Below are 21,261 nucleotides of genomic sequence, written 5' to 3' on the forward strand. Positions count from 1 at the left end.
GTCGGTACGACGTTGTAGTACCTATATTGAACTCCGTTGCCACAACTACACCTACAAAGTTAGTGCATGGCTGGATGAACGAACACCCACGATACACCAGGAAAAGTGCTCTGTCATTGTGTTCTATTGTACTTATGCCAAAGAGAACTTCAGGACGTAACGAACAAACACTGCCTCGCCATTGAAACATGAGCGACTACATACTATTTGGGCCATGAAAAGTGTGTTCAAGTAAATGCACAACAGGCAGGATACTAGTTAGTATGGGTGGGTAGCTCCGGGGCAGGGTGACACGGGGAGCAGCCCCACGGTGGGGTCGCGTTTGAGGAACTGATGGTCGAGCTCCGTGTACTTTGGCGTGGACGGGAGGTCGTCCACTTCCTTGACGGCGTCGTTTGGCCGCGCCAGTTCTCGGACTTCCCGCAGCGATTGGCTCGTGGTGATGGCACTGTTGCGTCTCGGCATGGATTGAAACCGGCTGATCTTGTCGGCGCCCATGGACATGAGAAATTTGTTCATATTGGCAATCTACCATCCAACAATCTAAGTTGACCACACTCTTTTCAACAATACATGGCGGGGCTACCTTTTTGCCTGCCTTGGCCATCGCAACCTTTGGATTGCCGCTGATGTATCGACCCGCCAAACTTTGCTACAACCAACCAACGGTCAAAACGATATCCACAGTCCGGCAGCGTACGTACCGGCGCCACCGACTTTCGCGGCCCGCTCGCCTCCGCCGCGTCGTCGTACGTTTGCGTGTTAAAATCAAACTTCTTCAAATGCTGTACGACACACGCCACGGACCGGCGCTTGCCCTTTTCTCCCCCGCCGTAGAACACCATGAGCTTGTTAAGCACTTGGTCGATCAGGGCGAATGCGTCCTCGATCGGTTTCTCCATCTCCACGGCGAACGTTTCTTCCATCGGCAAGTGGCTCACGAGATTGCTGGCGTCGGGTTGCGCCAGCGTGTCGATTTTGATCTTGAGCAGTTTGCTGCGAATCTCGCGCGAGATTTGACTCGAGATTTCTGTATATACCACCACAAAAAAAGCAATATCATATATACATATATATCTCTAAACGACCTACCTGGATAGTGGGTTCGAATGCGATCCATGCCATTGCGACTCAGGACGTACAAAATCCCAAACGACTTGGCGCGCACGCTCGCGCACCGTTTGGAGCTGAGCAACATGGCTAACTCACCGAAAAACGATCCTTCCGTTAATACCTAGTAATACACAGAGTTAAAATATTCCTTTGCACCAAAATATATTTCGATATATCAGGACGACGCGATTGTACTTTGCACACGATTTCTTTCGACGTGCCGGCGCCAATCACCACTTCGACGCTGCCCTTGACCAAAAAGTACATGTGGCGCCCGTACTCGCCCTATGTACACCCCACATATTGTAATCCCTTTATTATCCCGTCGATTGAATAGTGACATTGCACTTTTGGTGGATGACGTATACAATAGCATGGCTCATTCGATGGATTACGTATACAATAGCATGGCCCAATCGATGGATTACGTATACAATAGCATGGCCCAATCGATGGATTACGTATACAATAGCATGCTCATTCGATGGATGACGTATACAATGACACGGTCTATTGGATGGATGACAATGGATGGTCGTTTACCTCGTAAAACACAAATTCGCCGGGGGTGCAGCACTCTTGGTACAAAATACCCATGAGGTACGAAATGCACGCGTCGTCTTGATGCGAGAAGAACGAGATCTTGCTGACCACGTCTCGATTCAAATGGAGCACCAGTTGCGTCCGCAGATCGTCCGACAGTTCGTCCAGAAAGGCACTTTCGTCCGAGATTTCCTTGTGCGTCATGTAAAACTCAAAGTACCGGCGGATGCGCGCACACAGGGGCTTGGGCAGTTTGCGCTCCTTCATGTAGTCCTACACCACCACCAGTTTATGTACTAGACGACGACACACACACAAACAAAACGGACCTTAACGCGGTCCATTTTCTCCTTGGCGACCGTGTTTTTGGTTTGCATTTGGTCCACGAGGCTGCTCATGGAGCCGATGATGTACCCAAACACGGACGCCCCCACGAGCATGTAGAACGTCACATACACGACTTCGAGGTGCGTGATGGGCAAAATGTCCCCGTACCCGACCGTGGCCATGGTCGTAAACGCAAAGTACAACGATGTCACATATTTTTCCCCGAGCGTCGCGTTGTTTAGGTTTTGGTCGAGGATCCAACTCGACCCTTCGTACAAATCTTCCGACGTCACCCCCACAAAGAAGAACGCACAGCTCGACATGTGTGCAATCATGCACACCTACATACACCACATAGTCTGTCACCCCCGTTGATCGTCCGTTTATATTCAAGGGGGGATACGGACGTATTGTTGTTCAGGTATACTAGTATGATTTTATAGAATCGAGAAATGCAATCGTTCAAACGGGGGGGGGGCTCATATACGGTACAATCAAATCAGACTTGCCAAGTCGAGAAGATGGGGGCACAAGAAACAAGCTCGTTAAACACAGTCATGTATCTCTGCCGTTTCTAGAGGCCATGGGGTAGCCAACAACTGACGTAAACACTACTAAACCCTAGTGTATGTGGTCGTGTTCGTACCTGCAAGAACAGCATGAGCACCCGGGACGCGGCCGGGCTGAGGTCGATCACGTCTTCGACGCTGGTAAAGTTTTTGTTGAACTTGAGCAACCGCGCGAGTTTCAAGAGGCGCGTGAGGCGCGCGAACCGAATGAGTTTCAGGTTCTGGTACGTTGTCTTGGACGAGACGTCGACAGAGCCCACGACCGAGTTGTTGATGAACGTTCCGAACGGAAACGTCGAAATAAAGTCAACCCAGAACCACATGCGCATGTACTGGGTGGCAATGCGGCGGGGGGCCGTCACGATGTTGCCCGACAGGTCGTACACTGCCGTGCGAAACGTGAGGAGAATGTCGAGCGCAAAGAAGCAGTCGACGACAATGTCAAAGTCCTACATACAGGGGGGTGAATGTCAAAAAGGGGGGACGTCGCCTGCTCCAGCGTCGTACCGACTTGATCACGTCCGCCAACGTTTGCTGGTCTTCCGTGTTGCTCTGAAATGCCACTTGGATGGGGATGCTGATCACGTTGTACAGAATGAGCACCCCGAGCCAGACGTCCCACTGCAGCTTTTTGCTGTTGTTGGGGTCGATGATCTGGGCGAGTTGCGCCGACAACGACTTGGACGTCAGGTCTTGGTCCTTGATGCCTGCAATCGCAACATGAATGATGATAATGGTTACACTAGACCCAACACAACGACGACGTATACGACCCACCGTCGACAATCACTTTCTTTGCCAATGACGAGTTGAACAGTGACACTTTGGGCGCAATGTTAAAGTCAATGTTCTTGAGAATGTCCATCGGGAGTTGCTCGATCGCGGCCAACTTGCCGTTGTAACACACCTTGATATGCGGGCACAGGTCTTCAAACTTGGACATTTTGAACTCGTCGTGCTTGATTTTTTCATAGTACTAGTACATATGGACACACAAAGCACCTCCTAATGTTAGGTCTGTAACCCCCCCCCAATATACATATATATATATGACAGCGCAATCATCAACAACAACACCATACAACGTACCGAATACCGCTGCACGGTCATGTTGAGCGTCTCTTGATACAAACGCTTGCGTTGCTCGTAAAACTCGATTAAGATGCCCTCCGTCTCGGGGTACTCCTCGACCAACACGTCAAAGTCCTCCTTGAGCAGCGTGTACATGTCGCAGTTGGTGATGCACTGGAACGTGTTTTCGCGCAGGGCAAAGTACAGCAGCGATGCTTCTCCAAAATACGCATTCTCGCTCATCACTTCCAGCAGCACCTTCTTGCCGTTGAGGCTGCTATTGTACATGGCCACGACACCCGAGTTCAGAAAGTACATCTCCCGACCGACCGTGTGCTCCTTGGCGATCACGGACTCGGCGAGCAGGAACAGCGGCTTGATGCAGATTGCCATGTCCATCACAAACTGGGGGTTGATGAGCGAAAACGCCGGGATTCTAGCGTCACATTGTCGGGTTCATGTATATAATATATATATCAAATGGTTCAATATATATATCAGAGGAGGGGGGGTGCTGTACGTACTGAAAAATGTCTTTGCACGTTTCGTGGACGATTTCGTTGCGCAGACTGAGCGAGATTTCCCCAAGGATGGACGACTCGTCAAACAACGACGCTCGCGACAAGTAGTGCTCAAAGTACCTAAACGGAATTACACAAGTATATTGATATCTTCATGACAAACACACAATTATATATATATATCGAAACATGAATTAAATGTATATAATATATACTCATGAAATACACAATATGTATATAAATACATTCTTTGAAACATAAATTAAAGATATACAATACAATATATATATATATATACATGTCGGTATATTTATATATAGTAGCATACTAGTATATATAGGGCGGTAAATGGTGGGTAACAACAACTCGAAGGGATATTATAGATATTTGAGTTCCGCACCGTCGAAGCTTGACGCGCAAATCCACGGGCAAATTGCGGGTGCGGATGTAGTCTTTGACCAGCATCATCTTCATCTGGTACATGGCCGCGCGCTTGTCCATGCTCTCGAGCAGTGTCGAGATGTTGCCGATCACAAACCCAAAGACGGACGCGCCGATGATCATGGCAAAGATCGCGTAGAGCTTTTCGAACGCGGTGACGATGATCACGTCACCAAAGCCGACCCCCGTGAGTGTCGTGATGACCCAGTACAAGCTGTACAGGTACCGGACCGAGTCGGTCTCCCCGCGGAGACAGCGCTTGGGCTTGTCGGCGGTACAGAGCCACGAGTCGGGCATGTTGTCGAGGGGTTCGTGGCTCGGGGGGTCGTTGGGCTGCCCGAGGAGGTGGAAGAAGCACGCGAGCAAGTGCGACACAAACAGCACGAGCAGGATCAATCGAACGAGGCGGACGACGCCTGCGTTGAGGCCAAACGTTTCTTCGGCCTGCAACACCACGGCGACGATATGATTGTCCACGTCTCCCCCGTCGTTGGTCGGATCATGGGGATATGTATATATGTATGTATTGTACATAAACTACCTACCTTGGAGAAGAACGTGCGCAGTTTCGCAAGTCGGGCCAGCTTGACGATGCGCGTGACGCGGAGGATGCGGAACAGCTGAATGGATGCGTACGAGTGCGACACGTCCGCTTGGGGGTCGATGAGGCTGATGATACTCTCGATGGGGATGGTCGACACTGCGTCCAAGACGAACCACGTGCGCACGTACTTTTTCGCAATGTCGACGTGGTCGACCACGAGTTCGTCGCGCTCGTCGTGGTACCCCACGACAAAGTTGCGCACAATGTCAATGCCAAAGCACACGTCGACGACCGTGCTCACGGTGCTCCAGTCCGACTGGTTTTGGAATCTAAATACATGCCATCATTAATCGAAGGCGACGACGACATCGGGGGGGAGAGGGGGGGCTTCTAGAACACGGCATGCATGCAAGAACCCATCCAAACTAACTGTAGAGTCCATTCAAAGACGAAGAATTGGGGGGGGGAATGGATCCTTTACGGGGGGGACGTAGGTTGTCACGAACGATCATCACGGGCACAATAAACACAAAGTCCAAACATCAACATATGTCATGGGGACAGTGGTAGAACTGTGTCTATGTACCCCGGAAAACAAACGACCAGCGGCACCGTGACTCCGCTGTACGCGATCAAGATACCCATAAAGATGTCCCACTTGACGCTGTTGGCGTCCTTGGGGTTGATAATGTACGTCTTGGAGTCTTGCGCTTTGTGTTTGATTTGACGATACGATCGGGAAAACTTCGAGTCCTTGATCGTCTTGAGGCTGTGCTTGGGCTTGGCCGTGATGCTCGATCGGCGCCCGGGGCCTAGGTTGTGGTCGAAATACTCCTTGTCGTACGCTTGCATGTTCATCACGCGCTGCTTGCTCGCCGACCGGTGCATACCAGGGATTGCCGCCTTGGCCTTCTTGGTGTTGGCTGCGGTGGGCCCTCCCCCAGGAGCCACAGCATTGCCGCGCGGGTTGCGCATCTTGGACGCCATTCCATTCATGCGTCCCTACTACGACCCGCGGCGTACGCTGTCGTCAAAGCCGCCGACTACTGGTGGTGGCATGAAACGGTTACATCCGAACCGGTTTCAGCGGTTACAGCCCACTCGCCATAGTATTACATGTGCAACGAGGAATAATGTTGGTACTCGAACAACAGTATTGGAGTACAAATGGACTACTATTTTGTTTTTTGTTATATTTGGTCACCGGCAGACTCCTAGCAATGGTGTATATATAAAAAGTCGACTGGTGCATTAGCATGGTAGCATTGTCTTTATTCGTAGAGCGCAATGAGCAGCATGAGCGCAACTCCCGTGGCCATGGCCAGCAACTGCAGCAACGACTGGAGCAACGACGAATCCTCGAGCAGCTCGGGGAACACGCTCGTGCATGCAATGTACACAAACCCGCCGGCAGTAAACGGCGTGATCCACGCCGCCGTCTGCGCTTCAATCAGGAGCCCCACCGCCGTGCCCACCTGCACAAACCACCAAATTCATACATATATATATATTTCCAATCAGAAAAACAATATCAAATAGATATCCAATTCTTCTCAAACAATATCTTATATATATTGTTGTGTTTAGTCAAGCGATGTGCCGAATGTATCGACATCACCAAATGTGCAGAAGAATCGACAGAAACATTTAGCCAATCGGATTGCAGGAACTCATCAGTTCAACCAAGCAACACTTACAGTAATTAGAGGTGCGTGACTTCAATTAGTTGTGATGAGCATCACGTACAAAATTCAGTACAAAAATCGATCCATGGATTTGGCAAATCAAAAGTCCAAATTTAGGCTGAAAGCACAATATCCAATCATAATAGTACCATTGCCCCAAGCGCAGTGTACACTTGCGTCCACATGGCTTGGGATCGCGTGAACCCCGACTGAATGAGGATAGCAAAGTCGCCAATCTCATGGGGCACTTCATGCAGCAACATGGCCACCGTCGTCTGCCACCCGCTACTTCGGCCGTGGACAAACGTCGCCCCAATCGCCAACCCGTCGGTGAAATTATGCGAAAAGTCCGCCGCCAAATTCAAATAGGCGGCGGCGGCAATCACGGGACCCCCTTCGGTCTCGGCTTTGTTGGATGGTTTCTTCTTTGCTTCTTCACGGGGACCGCCATGAGAATGGCCGTGTCCGCCGCCACGGGTTTGCGCTCGGACAAACTTTTCCAGCATCAAGAACGTCATGAGCCCCGCCAACATCCACAGATACGGCGCCAAGTCAGCCACGGAATGGCTATGACCTGCTTCACTTTCAGCATGGTCATGACTGTGGTCATGATCGTGATGACCAGTGGGAATCGAATGGGGCAACAGATGCAGCAGCGCGTCGCCCAGCAACCCGCCCGCAGCAAACGCGAGGAAGATGCGAAGCAGCGGCTGTTGCGAGGCCAAGTTCACCCGACCCAACGGAATGAAGAAGAGCAACAGCACAGGCGCGAGACCCACCAATGCCGTCGCGAACAATGCTTCCGCCCACAACGACGCGTCGAAGCGATGGTCGTCGCTTGGTGTTGGGAGCTTCCCCTCTAGCAATGACGCCGCGTCCGCGTGGCCGTGGTGCGCATGGTTGTTCGACGAATGGTCATGGGAGTGAGAGTGTTCATGGGCGTGTTCGTGAGAATGGTCCGAAGGGGCGACCGACGATTCCACTGGGCCGGGAATGGGGCGGCGAAGATCTCGGTGATCGTGGGAATGGCCGTGGTCTTCATCATGTTGGTGGCTATGGCCTTCTTCGCGAGATGTATGGTCTACATGATGAGTATGGCCCACATCATCGACGACAACTTCTACCACCTCCTCTTGCTTGGACGATGTCGCGTCGACTGCGGTGTCTTGGTCAAGGTGGTGGTTCTTGGCATGGGGGTCATGGTGGTGATGATCATGGTGGTCATGTTGGTGATCATGGCTGTGCACATGGCTGTGATCGTGCTCGGCCGTGCTTGACGCCGCCAGCAGCAGGCCCAGTGCCACAATCCTTCCAAGCTTCATTCCAGTTTTTCCGAAGCGATTTGAGAAATCGAGACAGCCCATTTCGTCGTCGCTTGTGATTGGCCAATTTATCGAATTTAAACGGACACATCAAAAGTCGCACTTAGACGAATCAATTCCAGCCCTGCCATTCAAGTCAAGTGCGCGCCATCACGACGATGGACACGACCGAGTCTGGCCACGTGGATGAAGCAGCGGCGGAATCGTCAACGCTCCTGCCGTTCTCTGACGACAAGCTGGCCGTGTGTCTTGAGGTATTTGCTCCTTCCACCATATCCTCGTTTCACCTGATGCCGTAGGTTCTTGCGGCTATTGCTACGGACATGAACGTCGTGGAGCTCCCAGCGATGCGCAACTTTCGCAAGGTGTTGGCTCCAGTGTCCGACTACATGGAGAGCCGCAAGTTCAAAGGCAAAGGCCGAAAGAAATACTTGGAAGACCAAGAATTGCGGCGCGAGAAGGAGGCGCGCAACATCAAGCGCAAAATGAACGACCACAAGTACATCAACAGCGCGACGTTGCGTCGGGCTCGTGTGGAGAAACTGAACGAACTGCTGGAGCAAGGCAAGGGCGAAGAAGAGAACGCTTTCCTGCCGCTGATTGCCGACGGCGCGGCCGACGAATCCGCCCCCACGCTCCTGCTCGAAGATGGACACCACCCTGTCATCGTTCCCAAGGTGGAATTGAACAAGCAGCGCTCGTGCTACACGTGCAAAGTCCGCTATGAAGCGCTGCATCACTTCTACGACCAATTGTGCCCCAGTACGTGTGCAAAAAGTGAATTTTTATTGGGATGTTTGCAAGAAACTAGTCATACTCTCTCATTCGTAGCCTGTGCGGAAGTCAACTACACCAAGCGAATGCAATCGGCCGATTTGCATGGCAAAGTGGCGCTGGTAACTGGTGCTCGCGTCAAGATCGGGTACTCGCAACGTTGTTCCGACTGGAATCATATATCTATACCTTTTTAGATTGTATGTTTATGTATATATTAGATTCGTTCCTCTTTATATGATATATGTTGTCCTTTTCACCCAAACTTGGACATATGGCAAAATAGCTTTCAAATAGATTTGCCCAAATTGTATGCTTGTATAGAACACTTTATACTCTATAGTATTTAGTATTATAATATAGGGGTTTTGCCAATCCCCAGGGCGAATCTGTTGGGCAAAAATCTACAGAACGTGATTTGATTGGCTAGTTCATTCTCAAATCGATTTGCTAAATCTACTTACTCGATTCTACTGGCGACTCCAACTACGAACTGATTTTACAATTTATATATGTATATATATATATATTTATGTTATAATATATATAGATATAATGACACTGTTGTAGGTACCACACGGCGTTGAAACTTCTGTTGGCAGGTGCCACTGTGATTGCCACCAGTCGGTTTCCGCACGACACAGCGGAACGGTATGCGGCCCATCCTGAGTATGCCACGTTCAAGCACCGGCTGCATGTGTTTGGCATTGATTTTCGGTAAATATATATATATATATATATAAATATTAGGCTCTGGTACACAAGCACTTTATTGATGATCGGGGCTAGGGACTTGGTTCATTTGGAGCACTTTCTCGACCATGTGCTGCAAACGTACACTCGTCTGGACGTTGTAGTGCACAACGCATGCCAGACCATTCGGCGGCCGACCACGTACTACGCGCACATGATGCCGAAGGAAGCGACGCCGTTCGCGCAGCTGTCCCCGGATGTGCAGACGACTGTGCAGCAGCATCACGCGTTCACGGACACCTTGCATCGACATGATGCCATGTTGGCCGACGGCCGCAAGTCTGCCGCCGCCACGGGCGCGACCCATATGCCATCATCCATTCCCAGCGCGTTGAAGTCGCAAGTGCCGATGCTGCTGGAAGACCACGACATGTCGTCGTCGCTGTTCCCGCAAGGTATTGTCAGTTCGTTCTACTCCAAATTATTTCCTCTAGCGGTTGGTTGAATGAATCAATGGCCGGACCTGCAAAATATCTCATATTCAAACAAGATCTCAGGGATATCTGTGTGACGACATGACCACATTGTATCTTCTAACCAATCATATTGCAATCTTCATTCTATTTAGCCAATCATACTACTTTTGCTCGATTTTTTTGGCGATTTCAGCAGCAATCTCTAAAAAATGCAAAATTGGTTCTGAAAAGCACAATACAAATATAAAAGCAATTTTAAAAAAAGCAAGACGAGTCATGGGCAATGGATTTTTGGCCTCGTGTTGCTATGTATTTCGAAGTACTAGTATTCGTTTGCAAAGGGATACTGTCTATTGTCTCGTTGTGGATCCATCGGTCGAAAAGCTTGGAATACATATTATGGTGGAGTTGCGATGGATGACATATATATTAATATATATATATATTTTTCGTGGTTTGAGTGTCATTTCTACGTGTGTAGGACGCACGGACGTGAATGGGCAGCAGCTCGATTTGCGCACGACCAACTCGTGGGTGTTAAAAATGGGCCAAGTGACGACGCCCGAAGTGGCCGAAGTATTTGCGATCAACACGCTGGCACCGTTCATCATGAACAGCCGCCTGCGTGCACTCATGGAGAAGACCGACGCCAAAGCCAAGTACATTATCAACGTCAGTGCCATGGAAGGCAAGTTCTACCGCTACAAGACCCCCAACCACCCCCACACGAACAGTGCGTTATTTCGAATATCCTACTGTAGTTGTTTAACCAATCCGTAATGAACGAACTTGACGACGATAGTGGCCAAGGCGGCGCTTAACATGATGACGAGGACGTGCGCGGAAGAGCTGAGCAAGCACGGCATCTACATGAATTCCGTCGACACGGGGTACGTTCATTAGGAGAGGTTGGGGGTCTCTCTTACATGTGAGTTTTTGGTGGTTTTAGGTGGATCAACGACGAAAACCCATTGGAAAAGGCGCACAAGTACGCGGAGACGGCCAACTTTCAAACGCCCATCGACGAAATCGACGCCGGTACACGTGTGTCGGAATCAAGCATAGTGTGCTGCTGCTTTGAGCGTCTACTTATTGTCGATATCTGCGCTGATTCCCAGCAACTCCATCTGTCCATGTATTGAATGTTGAGCAAGCACAGTATTTGAAGTCACAGTCGAATTCGATGATGTTTGATTGGCCACTTGAAGAACGTGTTCTGGCTTTTGATTGGTCGGTCGATTTGGTTATTAAATCGACTTGAGAACAACGAATGTGGGCTTCTTTTGTAGCGGCGCGCATTCTCGACCCAGTGTTTGTCGGATACAACACGCACAAGAACGCGTTTGGTCTGTTTTTCAAGGATTACCACGAAACCGAGTGGTAACTATATAGTAGTACTAGTATTCATAGTAGTACTAGCTAGGAATACCCCGAAACAAACAAGTTGAGGATGCATGTGGTTTTGTGTCGAGTTGGGTTGGACAAGTAAACCAACACGCATAATTCATACCCAACGACTGAGAGGAACGAACCGACAAGTCAAAGCAAGCTAGTATTCCTGTTACTAAAGTATTCATACTAGTACTACTATTAACAATACTACAGTACAACAACCTATTTCTACTCATAATAGTGGATACAGTACATACCCATATATCACGCAGAAAAAGCTCCCGTCCGTTAGGGTTAATATTCATAGTAACGTTAGTTGGTTATTTTCAGATAAACACAACTACTATACGTAGAACTACTAGTAGTAGTACTACAAACGAAATTTTGGATACCAGTACGTACTTCAGTATTATAGTAGTCTACTAGTATCCAAAATTTCGTTCGTGCGGTCGCGAATGCGCACCGCCGACAACGCAGTAGCTCGCTCGATCATGGACGCCGAACTCGAGGACGTTCATCACTCGACGTCCACAGACAGCACTACTAGATGATCATTTAGATGAGCCGACGAGGCCAGGTGGTGTTGGTGTGGCGCAATTACTGAAGTTCCTCTACCTCTCAACGAGCCAATCGTCAATGTCGTTGCGCAATTCAACGAGTATCCAGCAGTGGGGGGGCACACGACTTGGAAGCATCGTCCATATAATCCCACGAAGCATCGATGTTGCTTTGTTGACGGCAGAAATCAAAAGCCCTGCGACGCACCTTGGCTGCATGTTTGGCCAGACACACCGAGTTGCTCCGAGAGCAAACAACATATGTACGACTCAAAGGCCAAGGGCTGGCGTAGCAGAGCGAGTCAGCGATGGCACATCAAGTGTCGCTGATTTCGGCGGCGATTGTAGAAGATAGCTGAGTCCCAACCAAGCATCAGGTTGTTGAGTAATTGCTCCAGATCGAAACACACGACCGCGGGACGTTGTGTGTGTGGGGGGCACCAGTACAACCCGTTGGTCACTATGGATGGTCCCAACTTTGCACGCCAAGTACGAACGTGCGCACCAGGACCTTCCCAAGCTGCCCTCCAAGACGCTGCTCAACCCACCCCCCCATCAGACAAGACCGCATCGAGAAACGAATGCATCGCCGCTGCGTTCGACTACCTCTCCTGGGACTTCGGCATCGACGAACACGCGGAGCTCGGTCGACGCGCAGAAGCATCACGATGCGGGAGAGTCTGGCGCGTACGTCCGACACGCCATCGATGCAGACCACCCGCCACCCCGAAACTCGTGGCGGAAATCGATTCCTAGCCCTCGCAAGGATGAGTAGTAAGTAGTTAGGAGGTTCAGGACAGACATCGTTTTCTGCAACTGTCCATCAAGTACATACTTCGAAGTACATAGACACCGTCATGGATATGTATGTACGGGTAAGTAGTTGAATCGTGACCGACTTCTGTGACATGCACAACAATGTACGAAGTACATACTAGTGTGGTCATCCAAACCCAGCTCAACGCTTGGTTTGCGTGACAAGTGAGCGACAAGTTGGGCTGCTGCAGATGTCCATGTGGTAATACTACTAGCGTTGCTTTTACTGCGACATCGGGCGTACGTCGGAAGAAGCTCTTGGGAGATTGACAGGTGAAAGCTGGTTTCGACGAGTGCTGGCATTTTTCTCAGATTGCACACGTTGACACGAAACGAAATAAATAATAAATGACTGATGTATAGGTTTCGCAACGTTGTGCCATACATTAACTTCAACGGGTCGTGGATCAGCAGCGAATACATTTTGGGCCATGACAAGGAAGAGAGCTAGCTCCCTCTCACTGCACGATCACACAAGGACAAGGGTGTCTTCCAATCTGTCCTACGCCACCGACGTCAACGGAGGTCATCAACCAGTGGGTACTGTTGATGCGATTGCTGACTCCTGGGGATGCGAAATCGTGCTGAAACCCTCTTGCATGATTCCAGCACGATGGCTTGTTAATATTGTACCTCTTCATGTCGAGTCGTGCCAGGAGCAGCTCAACCGAGCGAGCAGTCGTGCGCATGATTGTTTGGATGTCTACATGCATACACTGTAGCAGGTTCCGACGGATTGCGAGCCCACAATTCCACCCTGTAGTAGTAGCCCCATAATCGTTACTACATTTGAACTGGCCTCTTCATTCTTTTATAGACGTCCATGTAGCTGGATCTGCCGTGTGAATAGAACGCCAGTCGTCGGCGATATACACTTGCACGGGTATGTATGGCAGTTGTCACTCTAGTCACGGAGACTCGAGGTGGAACCAACAGTGTAGTAGTCATACAACATACTTTTGTTCGCATCCGGCGGCAGGGCTGCTAAGAAAAAATAGATGAAATAGATGAATGGTACAGCCACCGCCGTACTTTTAAAAATCTGATAGCATTTGTGCGTCATGGGCGGCGCCGACAACGAGAACGCGGTGCTCATCGCAATCCTGGACGCCGAGGTCGTGGACGTACGCGTGACGACGTCCAAGGATGGTATTCCTCGCACGGAGTTTAAGCTGATCATTTGGACGGACCGACGCGGCCAGTTGTCGGTGTGGCACAAGTCGAAGACGTTCCTGAACCTGTCGACGACGCTCACGATCCAGCAGCTGCATCAAGGGCAGCCTCCGTTTGACTACCCGTCGTACGAAGCTCCGACGATGGACCAGATCAACGCGTTCCTGCGGCAAGCAATGGCGTCGTCGCTCGAGTGGGGCATTCGCGTCGACGCCGACACGGTCGTGTACAAGATCAACAAGTCGACCACCTCCGACACAGGGTATCACCGGTCGTCGTCGTCTGTAGTGAACCACGACTCGGGCGTGGTGTCGCACGAAGAGCCGTCATCGTCGTCCGAGATGTCGCTCCTCAAAGCATCAATCGTGGACTTCCGCATCCAGACCGTGCACGCGGGCACCAACGACGAGCGCGAGTGCGTGCAATACTGCGTCGTCATCGAGACGTCCACGCACGGGTCCCTCCAAGTATGGCGGCGGTACTCAACGTTCCGCGACTTGGCGAATTCGCTCGAGTTGCACGATGCGCTGCCGGCGTCGCCGCTGCAGCCGAACCAGCTCACGGGCGGGCAGATCAGCCAGCGGGTGGCGCAACTCAACCAGTTCCTCGAGACAGCGACGACCGAGCCGAGCTTGGAGTGGGGCATTCGCATCGACAAGGACTCGTGCGTGTTCAAGCGCGCGACCAAGCCAGCGACCGACGAGTACCAGCACCTGAGCCACTTTCAACTGATGCAAGCGGCGCCGGAAGACCACCAGGTGTCGCTCATCACGGTGGCCGTCAAGGGGTACCGCCTCAGCGGGAAGAATGCGCAAGGCCAATGCTCCATCAAGTACAACGCGCAGCTCGAGTGCCTCTCCAACATGCACGGCCTGTGCACGTACTCAATCTGGCGGCGCTACGGCACCTTCCATGAGCTGGAAAAATCGCTACAATTGGCCGGCAGTCCGCGACTCAGTGACCCTGGCGAGCCCGTGCACCACGACAAGTCGCTGATCGACCAGAGAATACGCAAACTCAATCGATTTCTCGACTTCATTTCCCACACAGACGACCTAGAGTGGGGCATCCGGGTGGACGCCGAGACCATCGTGTACAAGCGCCGCGTCGTGTAGTGTCCGTCCATCCGTGCTATATATCATCATACTCGTTGGCTTGCAACTTGGTCACGTCTCTCTATATCTCGCTCAATATCAATGTATTCTACTACTAGACATGTTTGTATATATTATGTGTGTTTGTGCCACAGCCCAACCTCGCTCGACGTGTTCCAAGTAGAATTGGAAACCGAATAGTATCGACACCCTAGTACTACTAGTAACGTACAAGCGACGGGTGTACTAGTATATTTTATTGTACGATCGATCTGTTGGTACTTTTTACAAAGTGTAGCCCATGCGCCAGATATATGACAGCCAAGAGTCTCCTCTACATGTTTGTACTTCTACCGTACGAATGCCGCCATCGCCATCGACTTGGGTCTGCCCAAATCTCGCATGGGGGTACATACCATCTGTCGCCTACACTGACCATTCATTCTTCTTGCATGTGTATGCTGATCATGCAATCAGAGCCGCCCAGTCGTGGGACGTGCGCCGTGCGGCGGCGGTTTGTTTGGCGTTGAGCACCGTTGACGCCAATCGTCGCTTGTGTTGCTGCAACTCGTACATCTTTTCTTCAATCGTGTTCTACCATAGTATCCCCCCCCGTGTCACATATACACACACATCCATATCATGACCATGTCGCATATACAGTACTAGTATGTGTGATTGTTTGCATACATCTGTAGGTATACTAAAGTACAATAAATGTACCTCCATGAGGAACCGATACACGTGCACGGGATGCGCTTGTCCGATGCGGTGCGTTCGATCCACGGCCTGCGCCTCAATGCTCGGGTTCCAGCACGGCTCCATCAAAAACACATACCGCGCCTTGGTCAGGTTCAGCCCCAGCGCACCACATCGCAAGCTCATGAGCAGCACGTCAACTTGGTTGGTATGTTGGAATAGCTGCACCGCGTCGTGCCGACTCTATCGCATATTGTTTATGTGTTTATATTCTAAACTGGAGTGACATGGGAGAATAATGAATGAATCATCGACACAACCAAATTAAATGCACAGAAGAATCATCGGCAGAAGGATTGAGCCAATCAGATTGCAGCAAACTATTATCATCAAGTTTGATTCGCGTGAGACTGTAATTAGTACATCACTTTGCATATAAAATTCAAAGAAGAACCGATAGATTTGGCGAAAAATCTCCAAGTTTTGGGTAACATAAATGATCAATTGTTGATACATTTAAGAGAGGTGGCTCAGCAGAACGTTCGAATCTCGTCGGTACAAATCCAATTTCACCTCTGAAACTTGATGCATGTAGCTGAAATGCAGGGCTGCTTCTTCCATTAGAACGTACTTCGTAAAAGTATTACGTTTTGCGGTAATTAACACGGTCAAGTTTACAATTTTCCAAGCAAAGTTACACTTCTTTCGATGATCAATTAACAGTGTAAAAGAAATACTAATATCTGGATCACCATCATCACATGATCAACATCATCGGTAGTATACATACCGCCGCCGACATGCGCCCGTCGAGGCGCCCGCAGCGAATTGCGGGGTTGGTCACGTCCAGCTGGTCTTGAATCATGTCGAGGAACGACGTCCACTGAGATATCACGAGCACGGCGGCGCCTTCTTTCTTGGCGCGTTGGAGGTGATCAAATAGCACGTGCATCTTTGTCGACATGTGCACCGTCGACAGCGATGTATGGTCCTGGGGCACGAGGCGCGGCGAGTCGCACACCTGACGAAGCCGCAGCAGCAGCTCGAAGATGTGGCGACCTGGTCGCCGAGCCTGGAGGTGCTCGTGCACTTGGTCTCGAGTGGATTGGCGGACAGCGGCGTACCATGCGATTTCGGCGTCGGTCGCAAATGTGAGTTTGAGCAGGTGCTCGGTCTTGGTTGGCAGCGGCACAGGCAACGCCGTCTTGAGTCGTCTTAGCATGCATTGCTCTAGAAGTTGCTCCAGATGGACGTCGCTTTCGACCGCGGGGAGCCCGAGGAACCGAAACAGGGTGTGGACGTCGTCGAGGCGGTTTTGAATGGGAGTGCCCGTGACACACCACCGTGCGCGGGCCGACAACTGGCACGCGGCTTGGGCTCTAACCAACACCACAACGACAACCATAATGTATTGATTGAACGCATCGCATATATATATATATATATATATATATATATAAACAATATGACTTGTATTATATACCGGGCAGTGACAGAATTCGAAATCAAATGTGCTTCGTCCAAGATCACTCGCTCCCAGTATACTTTGTGCAATTTCGACGCCAACGGCTTTCCATCTCGGCTTCGCTTGGTTTGAATCCACCGTCGTGACGATGCCTACACGTTACATTCGGTTAATATTTTTCTAAATTAAAATTAATAATATATACAAAATAAACCTGCGACACTGTCTTCTTGTCTCGATCGTGTATATATATGTAAAGCAAATATACATATTAGTTGTTGGAGGTTGTTCGAAACTACCCGTAAAGAGCGCAAATATATTAAATCCACCCGACCATATAAATAAATCGACACAAGCACAAATCGGCAAAAGGATATTTTAGCCAACCAAATATTGCATCTCCGAAATCTCATCGTGTAAGACCAAACTTATGATGTAGGGTAAAACCAATGTCACATGTCAACAGCAAGAGCATGTAATCTGCGACAGCGTTACGCACAGCGGCCAAGGTCGGGCGAGTGTACGCGGCTTCTTTGATGCGCAGCGTGTCGTACGTGGTCAAGATAACGTCGAACGCGTACAGTTCGTGGCTATTGTGGAACCGTTTGCGGCTCGCGCCGTGGTAAAGCCCCACGCTGAGCGTGGATTTGTCCTTGATTTCTTGTTCCCACTGATGGACCAAGCTCAGCGGCGTGATGATGAGCGTTGGTCGCTTCCGCTGCTGCTTCTTCTGCCGAGTGTTGGTCGACGCAACCAATGACAGGCAGCACACCGTCTTCCCCAACCCCATTTCGTCGGCTAGAATACCGCCTCGAAATGGCTTGGCTGCGGACTGTTCGCGCGACTGCATCCATTCCACGGCATGCTGTTGGTGTCCGTGCAGGGTCAGCGGCTTGACGTCGGACCCTGTGCCGCTGCTCACGCGGGCGAGATGGAGACCCGCGGTGGACTCGACCGTCGAACAAGGCGGGGTGTCATCTTCTATATAATATCACACCATGACAACCAGTACGGTATATGCCCGCGACACAAACTGACCTAAACGTGAACATGTGTACGAGTCGTCAATGCTTGAAATGTCACTGCACATGAGCGACGAGGGGGGGACTGGCTGGCGTCGAGTATGGCTTGCTTGTTTGGCTGGAGATGTGTCAGAAGCCCCGCCAAAGCTCACGTCGCTGGCGTTGGACGGGGGGGGGGTGTCGGGCACTCGAAGGCGTCGTCGCCGCCGTGGGGGTGGTTTGAGTTTTCGATCTGTTGCAAAGTCAAAGTCGTTTCCAGAGTGCCGTCGCTGGGTTGGCACGTCATCAAGTGCCACAGGCGATTCCTTGTCCGAAGCCACATCACGAATGTCGAAATGATCGAGCAACATGGTCCATTCCATGCCCGACGCGATTTCGTCTGGGGGCTGCTGGACATCCAACTCTTCGAATTCTTCGATCTGCTCTGCCTCCTCCATGTTGACGTCGTCCTTGTCGTAGCTCGGACGAACGGCTGCATGGAGTTCTGTCACGGAGGCATCATGTTCGACACCGTCCATCGCGTCGCCGCCGGCCATCAGGTGGTTCATGCCGCCATCGTCAGCGTCGTCGAAACTCAACGTTCGATCGAAGTCTAACTTTTGGGCAACTGACGCAATGCCGTGCATCGTGATCGGGGATAGATCCGCGAGGCGCTGGCATAAACTCGATGCGACTTTGTCGTTATCGGCCTCGCAAGGCTGTAGTTCCTGGGAGGTGTAGTCGGGGAAGAAACTCGTGTTGTTGACCTTGCTGCTATTGCAGCTACCAGGCCGCTTCTTCTTCTTCTGAGGACCTATACGCATATGTTCATGGATAGACAAGATGTCTATCGTACCAGGCGTATTGTACTCAAACGACAACTCGCTGCATGGGGTGTGGTACACGAACGATTCGTCAGCCATGTCGTCGTGCAGCACGGCCAGCAGGTGCTCCACTTGGCGCTTGTCCTCGTCCGTCACTTCGTAGTCTCGCATGGCTTGTCCATGGCGACTGGAAATGACATGGTCCACGTAGTCACGCCACCCATTGTCCTCGTATTCACCTTGCCAATATCCCATGATATTGCCGCGCTGGAATCCGAACGCACGATTTGGAATTCAAACGTGACTGTAGTATGTACTAGTACTAGTAGTACTACTACAGCATTTTCCGTCCGACCTTCACTCCTGTGTATTGATTTAGTAGTACTAGTACCGGTACTACTCGTACTGGCAAAGTGTATTAACGTTGCTCGAATTCATGTTTGCATACTAACTGTAAAGTGTATTACTAATATTACCCCCTTGGAAGTCAACGTTCCCGCTTCTTGTGTCCATGCTGCTTGCTTCGTCACTAGTATGTACTACATACACCACACCTCAACTCATAGTACTACTAGTTAGTACTACTGTACGCACGTACTGGTGTGGTTGTTTATATAGTAGTAGGTTAAGCGGCAACAACGGCAGAAACGTTTACGACTTGCGACGGCCAAAGAGGGATTCCCGCAACGACATGGACTGCCGCGACGAATCCCGCGGCGACGGCACGTCCGACGCTGACACGACCATGCTCTCCCGGATGTCAGTGGCGCGGAGGGACATGGAGTCGCGGCCATCGGCGCCGGACGAGCTCCGCGTGCGCCGCTTGTACACGCACGTGTCTTGGTCGACGCGGATACCCCACTGGAGGTAGTCTGTCATGGTGGCGGCTTCAAGGAACTGGTTGAGCTTGTCCATTCGTTCTTGGATCGATCTATCCGACAAAAGCGACCCAAACAGTTGCTTGTTGGGCAGGTCCGGAATGTCTTTGCGGCGGTATCCGTTCTTGGTCTGCAGTGTCGTGGCCAGGTTTCGGAACGTACTGTACCGGTGCCACACAAACAACGTGCCGCGGTTGTTGGTTTCAATCTGGAGCTTGTACTCGACAAACTGGCGGCCCTCGCGGAACGTCAGTCGGCTGTCCACGACCTTGGCGGAAATCAAAGACACTTCCTGCGCTCGCACCAACTTGCTCTGCAACGTTAGCACCTGGTGCTTGAGCCGTTCATTCTCCCGGAGCAACTCGGCGTCCGCGTGTTCCGCTACGTACGCCGCCATCTTGGCTCGAAGCGCTTCGTTTTCTGCCTGGATCACGCGGTTATGGGTCAGCGCCGCCATCGCGGCCTTTTGCGCTTCCACTGCCGCTGCTTCTGCCTCGGCCACGCGAGCCGCTGCCGACGCCAAGATGCTCTGGGATCCAGCCGACAGGCGATCTCCGTCGCTACCTTCGGAGCTCGTGTCCACGGGTTCGTCGTCGTCGGCTTGGTTTGAGTGGTCATAATGCGACGATGTTTCAGTCTGATGATGCAGTGCCCGGGCCTTTTCTTTGTCCTCTTGCGCCCGCGCGGCTGCAGCAGCGGCCGCCTCGGCGTCGGCGCGAGCTTTAGCTTCAGCACGAGCTTTCGCTTCGGCGGCCCGCTTCAACTCGGCCTTTCGTTGCCGGTCTTTGGCCAGTGCCACGCGGAACTTGCGCCGAGCGACCCAGCCGCGAACCCGCGTCTGCAGCAGCACCGTGCCCGCCTTCATAACGCGGAATTGCCGATGGGACGTGTGCATGCGGACCACCGACTGGACCAAGACGGCGGCGGCCTTGTGTGCTAGGAACTGCTTTCGCTTGGCATATCCGCGCATGTGCGCTTGGATGATGGTGGCTTGGGTGCGCAATACGACGGCCCGTTGGTCTTCCAAATGCTGCAACAGCCCCGAGCTAAAGTACACTTTGGACTTGCCGATGGCAAACTTGGCGTTTTGAGTCGAGTCAGTGGTTTTCCCTAGCAACTTTTCCAGCAACCCCATGACCATCACGGCCGGGGCGGCATGCCTCAACTTGGACGGACAGATCACGTCAAACCGTTTGGCAAACTCGACGAGGGAGAGCCGGTTCGGGAACGCCGCGCGACTGATGCGGATGGCGGCGATGACGCCGGCGCACCGCAACTGGTCC

At 51.3% G+C, this 21,261-nt stretch overlaps 7 protein-coding genes across 8 annotated transcripts in view; 3 read left to right on the forward strand and 4 right to left on the reverse strand.

Moving 5' to 3' along the window:
• Nucleotides 1–108: 108 nt before the first annotated feature.
• Nucleotides 109–6,187, reverse strand: H257_03952 (hypothetical protein). The gene is made up of 15 exons (XM_009828277.1): nucleotides 5,716–6,187; nucleotides 5,131–5,458; nucleotides 4,545–5,029; nucleotides 4,148–4,264; nucleotides 3,642–4,059; nucleotides 3,330–3,528; nucleotides 3,060–3,259; nucleotides 2,630–3,001; nucleotides 1,986–2,324; nucleotides 1,657–1,929; nucleotides 1,309–1,398; nucleotides 1,093–1,234; nucleotides 705–1,030; nucleotides 587–652; nucleotides 109–528 (listed from the first exon to the last, which is right to left on the reverse strand). Exons 1-15 carry the CDS (start codon nucleotides 6,123–6,125, stop codon nucleotides 259–261), a joined length of 4,035 nt encoding a protein of 1,344 aa, XP_009826579.1. The 5' UTR covers nucleotides 6,126–6,187; the 3' UTR covers nucleotides 109–258.
• A 96-nt stretch (nucleotides 6,188–6,283) lies between these two features.
• Nucleotides 6,284–8,152, reverse strand: H257_03953 (hypothetical protein). The gene is made up of 2 exons (XM_009828278.1): nucleotides 6,964–8,152; nucleotides 6,284–6,604 (listed from the first exon to the last, which is right to left on the reverse strand). Exons 1-2 carry the CDS (start codon nucleotides 8,134–8,136, stop codon nucleotides 6,401–6,403), a joined length of 1,377 nt encoding a protein of 458 aa, XP_009826580.1. The 5' UTR covers nucleotides 8,137–8,152; the 3' UTR covers nucleotides 6,284–6,400.
• Nucleotides 8,153–8,255: 103 nt separating this feature from the next.
• H257_03954 lies at nucleotides 8,256–11,538 on the forward strand. 2 transcript variants are annotated; one of them, XM_009828280.1, is made up of 9 exons: nucleotides 8,256–8,390; nucleotides 8,436–8,898; nucleotides 8,968–9,058; nucleotides 9,481–9,627; nucleotides 9,700–10,058; nucleotides 10,561–10,812; nucleotides 10,882–10,969; nucleotides 11,029–11,117; nucleotides 11,369–11,538. In XM_009828280.1, the coding sequence occupies exons 1-9, from the start codon at nucleotides 8,295–8,297 to the stop codon at nucleotides 11,461–11,463; spliced, it is 1,680 nt and encodes a 559-aa protein (XP_009826582.1). In that variant the 5' UTR covers nucleotides 8,256–8,294; the 3' UTR covers nucleotides 11,464–11,538. The 2 variants fall into 2 exon arrangements, with proteins under 2 accessions (XP_009826582.1, XP_009826581.1); XM_009828279.1 differs by having other exon boundaries at nucleotides 11,029–11,538.
• A 548-nt stretch (nucleotides 11,539–12,086) lies between these two features.
• Nucleotides 12,087–13,046, forward strand: H257_03955 (hypothetical protein). The gene has a single exon (XM_009828281.1). The coding sequence runs from the start codon at nucleotides 12,495–12,497 to the stop codon at nucleotides 12,801–12,803; it is 309 nt and encodes a 102-aa protein (XP_009826583.1). The 5' UTR covers nucleotides 12,087–12,494; the 3' UTR covers nucleotides 12,804–13,046.
• Nucleotides 13,047–13,824: 778 nt separating this feature from the next.
• On the forward strand, nucleotides 13,825–15,232 carry H257_03956 (hypothetical protein). Its single transcript, XM_009828282.1, has one exon. It carries the CDS (start codon nucleotides 13,906–13,908, stop codon nucleotides 15,130–15,132), a length of 1,227 nt encoding a protein of 408 aa, XP_009826584.1. The 5' UTR covers nucleotides 13,825–13,905; the 3' UTR covers nucleotides 15,133–15,232.
• Nucleotides 15,233–15,348: 116 nt separating this feature from the next.
• Nucleotides 15,349–19,271, reverse strand: H257_03957 (hypothetical protein; the record flags this gene model as incomplete). Its single annotated transcript, XM_009828283.1, has 7 exons — nucleotides 15,349–15,705; nucleotides 15,835–16,053; nucleotides 16,601–17,189; nucleotides 17,294–17,427; nucleotides 17,775–18,256; nucleotides 18,314–19,090; nucleotides 19,133–19,271. The coding sequence occupies 7 exons, from the start codon at nucleotides 19,269–19,271 to the stop codon at nucleotides 15,577–15,579; spliced, it is 2,469 nt and encodes an 822-aa protein (XP_009826585.1). The 3' UTR covers nucleotides 15,349–15,576.
• A 237-nt stretch (nucleotides 19,272–19,508) lies between these two features.
• H257_03958 (hypothetical protein) overlaps nucleotides 19,509–21,261 on the reverse strand; it is a gene marked incomplete at its 5' end in the record, with an annotated part of 7,975 nt that continues 6,222 nt past the window's right edge. The window contains 2 exons of the mRNA XM_009828284.1: nucleotides 19,509–19,639; nucleotides 19,699–21,254. Of these exons, the coding sequence (XP_009826586.1) occupies nucleotides 19,752–21,254 (1,503 nt within the window). The 3' untranslated portion in view covers nucleotides 19,509–19,639; nucleotides 19,699–19,751. The remainder of the gene's footprint in view (nucleotides 19,640–19,698; nucleotides 21,255–21,261) is intronic.

The sequence above is a fragment of the Aphanomyces astaci genome (genome assembly GCF_000520075.1).
Source record: "Aphanomyces astaci strain APO3 unplaced genomic scaffold supercont1.7, whole genome shotgun sequence".
Taxonomy (NCBI): Eukaryota; Oomycota; class Saprolegniomycetes; order Saprolegniales; family Verrucalvaceae; genus Aphanomyces; species Aphanomyces astaci.